We start from the raw sequence: 4,972 nt of genomic DNA, 5'->3' as shown, positions 1-4,972 counted from the left end.
AGCCAGAGTACGTAATTTCAAAAATTAAATTAACAAACAATTTAATCATGTAGATACTAATCAGCTTATTATATTGTGTTTTAGATCCAAGGAAGCAGCCATCAAATGTTGATTTCAAAAAGGACTTGTTAAAAGTGTTATCGGATGGTAATAAAACTGCTGATGGTGTTGAAGGATTTTTAATTCAACTGGGCGATATTTTAAGAAAATTGCCATATAAAAATAGAAGACTACTTGAAACTAAAATTATGATGGATGCATTAAAAGCAGAAGAAGAGGCAGGACTTTTATAATTTAGATTTATATTTAAAAAATTAATATATTTTGATGTAAACTTTTTTTATTCTCATTCTTGACAAAGAAATAATAAAGTACAAAACTGTATAGGTTTCATGTTTGCTTATAAAATTATTTATGTAGTTAATTAAAATATATACCTTCCATTTTCTATATTATTATTATATTAAAATTCATTATTCTCAGCTTTCTCCCATTGCCATTGTACAGCGCCTTCATTTATAAAATAGTTAGTAAATCTATCTCTGTAAATACTGGACAAATTGTGTGAAATAACATCTTGGTTAATCTGATTTTGTATGTTTCTAATGCCAAGCGATGTTTGCTGCCTGTCGTGTCCATTATATTGTAAGTATTGTCTTTCTTGAGGACGCTTTTCAAGTTCCTTAGTGATGATAAAATTGTGCAAACAGACAGTGACCAACACTATTTTTTTAGCTTTCAAGACGTAGGTATTGATTGGTCTTCGAAAAATTCGCCACCTGGCTGCGAGTATGCCAAAAGCACTTTCGATAACTCGTCTGGCTCTGCTGAGACGATAATTAAATATCTTTTTTTTCAAATTTAGCTGTGAGCTTTTTGGATAAGGTCGCATCAAGTACGATGATAGCGGGTATACCTCATCGGCCACCAAAACGAATGGCAATTCGTACTGATTAACTACAGAAGGTGGAGGCACATTTAAAGTATTTGCATCTAGCCTTGATTTTATTTTGCTATTAGCAAAAACTCCAGTATCGCTACAACAACCTTCTGCTCCTACGTCTACCAAAATAAATCGGTAGTGTGCATCTGAAATGCCAGTGAGATTGAAGCTATGAGTTCTTTTGTAATTATAGTAGACTGAGCCACTGTCAGGAGGAGCCTGTAATCTAATTTTTAATCAATCTTTCAGTTTATAGTTATTTCAGTTTATAGAGTTGCGTTTAAAGACCGAAGATATTTCGGCGCGTGGGGTGGGAAGGGAATACATATACATATATCACTTTGAATAATATATTGCGAAGAATATTACTACGTCGACCCGCCATCAGAGGTCTATAGATATTCGCTAAGATTCTCGCAAGTGCTTTGATACGCGTATATCTGTATATATAGAATCTCGATTTAATAACTAAAACAGGCGTCTAAGGTAGGCTTCCATTACAATACCTTACTGATGAGTCCAGTATTGAAAGCCGGGACGAAACGCCAACATTACGTGATATTCTTCGCAATATATTAGAATTAAGAGAATTAAAGATTTTAATGAATCTCAGGCTCGTAGCCCTATTCTCATATTAGTTTTAAATCAATCTATTTTATGAATGTAAAGTACAAAAGATGTCTGAATAAAGTCTTTTGCAATCTTTGTCCACGCATCCTTGTTTGGTATTGGCATAACTAAATCCTTCAATTTAAGCCATATTTCATCACAAGTTTCATGAATTATTTGCGAAACAGTATTTGGAGAAACTCGAAATGCATATCCTATTGATCTCATGCTGTCTCCACTGGCTAAGTACCTCAAGCAAATTTGCAACCTTGTATGAGAAGCAATTGGTTCTCTAATATTTGTTTGCTTTTCAATTCCAGGACCTATTATTGAAATAAGATACTCGAAGGTACCAACATCCATTCTTAAATAATTAAAATGAAGCGAAGGGTCAGTTACTCTCAGCATGTTGATTAAATTGTTACTATCACCTTGGCGCAACCGTTGCTCTATTGAATAAATGGGCCTGACCTATACACTTCTTTTAGATTTTTTTTTCTGATAAAGCAACGTAAATTGAGTATAATTTGAGCAAAGTTAATCTTATTTTCTCCTTTCGATACTGCATCATTGGAGTTTTTAAGTAAATCTTCATCCAGTGTTTAATAGCCTCAATTAACATAATTAATTTTTCATCCATGATAAAAACTTGTGAAAACTATAATGAAAACTAAAAGAGTGCGCAAATATAAATGTTAAAATAAAAGAACAATGAGGCATGACGCATTACGTATGATTTCGATGTGCCTTGTTCACACGGTGCGGAAACATGATAGTAAATTTTTTTTAAATTGTAAAAATTAATTGCAAAATATTAAATACTATTACAATGATAATTATTTCTACAATTTGAGAAATTGCATTTCATTTTAATAAGCAAATTATTAACATAAAGTTAATAATTTCTAAACTATATTTATCCTCGATGAATCTATAGATCTGTTCTTTATTCCTACACCGTCTGAACTGGTACACACAGTACAATAAGTTAAAGTGAAACAAATACATATTATTTCACTTCAACTTCTTACACCAGTTCATATAGTACAGGAATAAAGAAAAGATCTTATGACGCACCATGTGAACATAGCACACAAAATTTGCGTGATGAAAAAATGCGGAATAGAGCTGATTGGTTGCTTCAATGACGCACTCTCTATTCCGCAGTCCTATTCCGCATCGTGTGATTTCAGCCTAAGGCTCCGTTACTCTCCGGATGATAGGCTGTCGTTTGTATCTTTTCTATTTTCAATAATTTGCAAGTATTCTTAAACATCTCGCTAATAAAGTTAGTACCTTGATCGGTAAGGATTTTATCCGGCGTACCGTGTTCTACTATTATTTTGATCACGAATGCTTTCGCGACGGTAGCCGCTTCTTGATTATTTATAGGAATAGCTTTACTGAATTTAGTTAAGTTGTCCTGGAAGGTCAGGATATATTTATTCCCATTGGTTGTGACAGTTAATGGCCCTACGATATCTAATGCACATTTTTCAAACGGTTTCGTAGGCGTGTCTGTAATTACTAATGGCATCTTCGTCTTTTTACTTAATTTGTTCTTTTGGCAATATTCACATTTGCTTATGTATTCCTCGACGTCTCGAGTAATGCCTCTCCAGTTATGTAGTAATCGGATACGGTTCAGTGTCCGCGCGACCCCTTGATGCCCCCCTAACGGAGCGTCGTGATACTCGTATAGTATGCGGCGTTTCTCCTCAGCCGTATATTCTTTAATTGTTTCTTCCTCTTCTTCTTCTTCTTCTTGCCGTCCTTCTTCTTCCGGATGAATGAGATTGACGTGTGGGTCGTCCGTAACTGGATTTCTGCTTAATGCATCGGCATTTGTATTGCATTTGCCCTTTTTGTGTACGATTTTATAATCGTACTCCGCTAATTTTAGTCGCCATCTAATTAATCTAGAACCTGGATCTGTGACATTGAATAGTCAGATTAATGGTCTGTGGTCTGTCACAATGGTAAACGTTGTACCATATAAATAGGGTCGAAAATGTTTCACGACCCATACTATAGCTAATAGTTCCTTTTCCGTCGTGCTATAGTTTTGTTCGGCTTTATTCAAAATTCTACTAGCATAAGCAATCGGTCGGTTTCTGCCTACGGGACCTTGTGACAATACAGCTCCGATTGCATGATCTGATGCGTCGGTCGTTACTAAGAATTCATGAGTGAAATCCGAGTAACTTAGTACGGGTGCCGACGTGAGTTTTGCCTTTAATAATTCGAACGCGTTTTGCTGTTCCATACCCCATTCAAATTTTACTCCCTTTTTGGTTAAACTCGTAAGAGGTTTTGCAATTTTAGAAAATTCTTCAATGAATTTCTGGTAATATCCAATCCGATAAATGATTGCACATCCTTGATTTTTCTTGGTATAGGAAAATTGTTTACGGCACTTAATTTGCTTGGATCTGGTCGTATTCCATTTTTAGTAATTATATGACCCAGATAAATTACTTCCTTTCTAAGGAAATTGCACTTGTCGGGCTGTAATTTTAGATTATGTTTTCGTAAACGCTGCATTACTTCAATCATTATTATGTTCTTCCAAATTTGATCCATAGACAACGATGTCGTCCAAATATACGAAGCATCTCAGGCTTTGAATTCCGGCTAATATCGCGTTCATTAATCTTTGAAAAGTTGCGGGTGCATTCCTTAACCCGAAGGGCATTCTATTGAACTCGTAATGCCCATGTGAAGTGGAAAAGGCTGTTTTATTTTTGTGTTCTTCGCTCATGGGGATTTGATGATATTCCAAGACAAGATCTAATGTAGAAAAATATTTTGCATTTCCTAATTGATCTAAAATATCATTTATATTCGGCAGAGGGAAAGAGTCGCCTATTGTTAGCTCGTTAAGTTTTCGAAAATCTATCACGATTCTCAGTTTCGGCTTCTCTGTCGTGTCGCCTTTCTTTGGAACGACCAGTAGTGGCGCGTTCCACTGACTCGCGCTAGGTCGGATAATATCTTCTTTTAGCATTTTTTCTATTTGTCGATTTACCTCTTCCTTATGTTTTTCTGGTAATCTATAAGGTCGCACATTTACAGGTGCGCTATTTGTGCGGATATTTATTTCATGCTCCACAGTGGACGTGTGCGTCAGCATATCTCCATCTAAATGAAAGATATCGCAGAAGTCTTCGCATAATCGCTCAATGGTCTTCTTTTCCTCGTGATTTAAATGCTCGGTTCCTATCTGAGCTCGTATACGCTCGCGGCGTGTTAGTATTGGTGAGTCGCTCTTGTTACATGCCGTACGTAGTGTGAGTATGTTCTCGCGGTCATTTGCCCGCAATTCATCTATTGTCACGAGCGGTGTTATTATTTCTATTGTCTCTCCTGTTGTATTTAGCATACTTATTGGGCAAGCATATTCTTCAGGTGCTACCAAGC

General features: G+C 35.8%; 1 protein-coding gene across 1 annotated transcript; it reads right to left on the bottom strand.

Moving 5' to 3' along the window:
- Positions 1-463: 463 nt before the first annotated feature.
- On the bottom strand, positions 464-1,915 carry LOC108782753 (uncharacterized). Its single transcript, XM_018551109.1, has 2 exons — positions 1,616-1,915; positions 464-1,162 (listed from the first exon to the last, which is right to left on the bottom strand). The coding sequence occupies exons 1-2, from the start codon at positions 1,913-1,915 to the stop codon at positions 464-466; spliced, it is 999 nt and encodes a 332-aa protein (XP_018406611.1).
- Between the last annotated feature and the right edge of the window lie 3,057 nt (positions 1,916-4,972).

Source organism: Cyphomyrmex costatus, unplaced genomic scaffold, assembly GCF_001594065.2.
Source record: "Cyphomyrmex costatus isolate MS0001 unplaced genomic scaffold, Ccosl1.0 scaffold1341, whole genome shotgun sequence".
NCBI classification, from domain to species: Eukaryota; Metazoa; Arthropoda; class Insecta; order Hymenoptera; family Formicidae; genus Cyphomyrmex; species Cyphomyrmex costatus.
The sequence above is the reverse complement of the archived record's forward strand: the minus strand, read 5'-3'. Positions and strand labels throughout refer to the sequence as shown.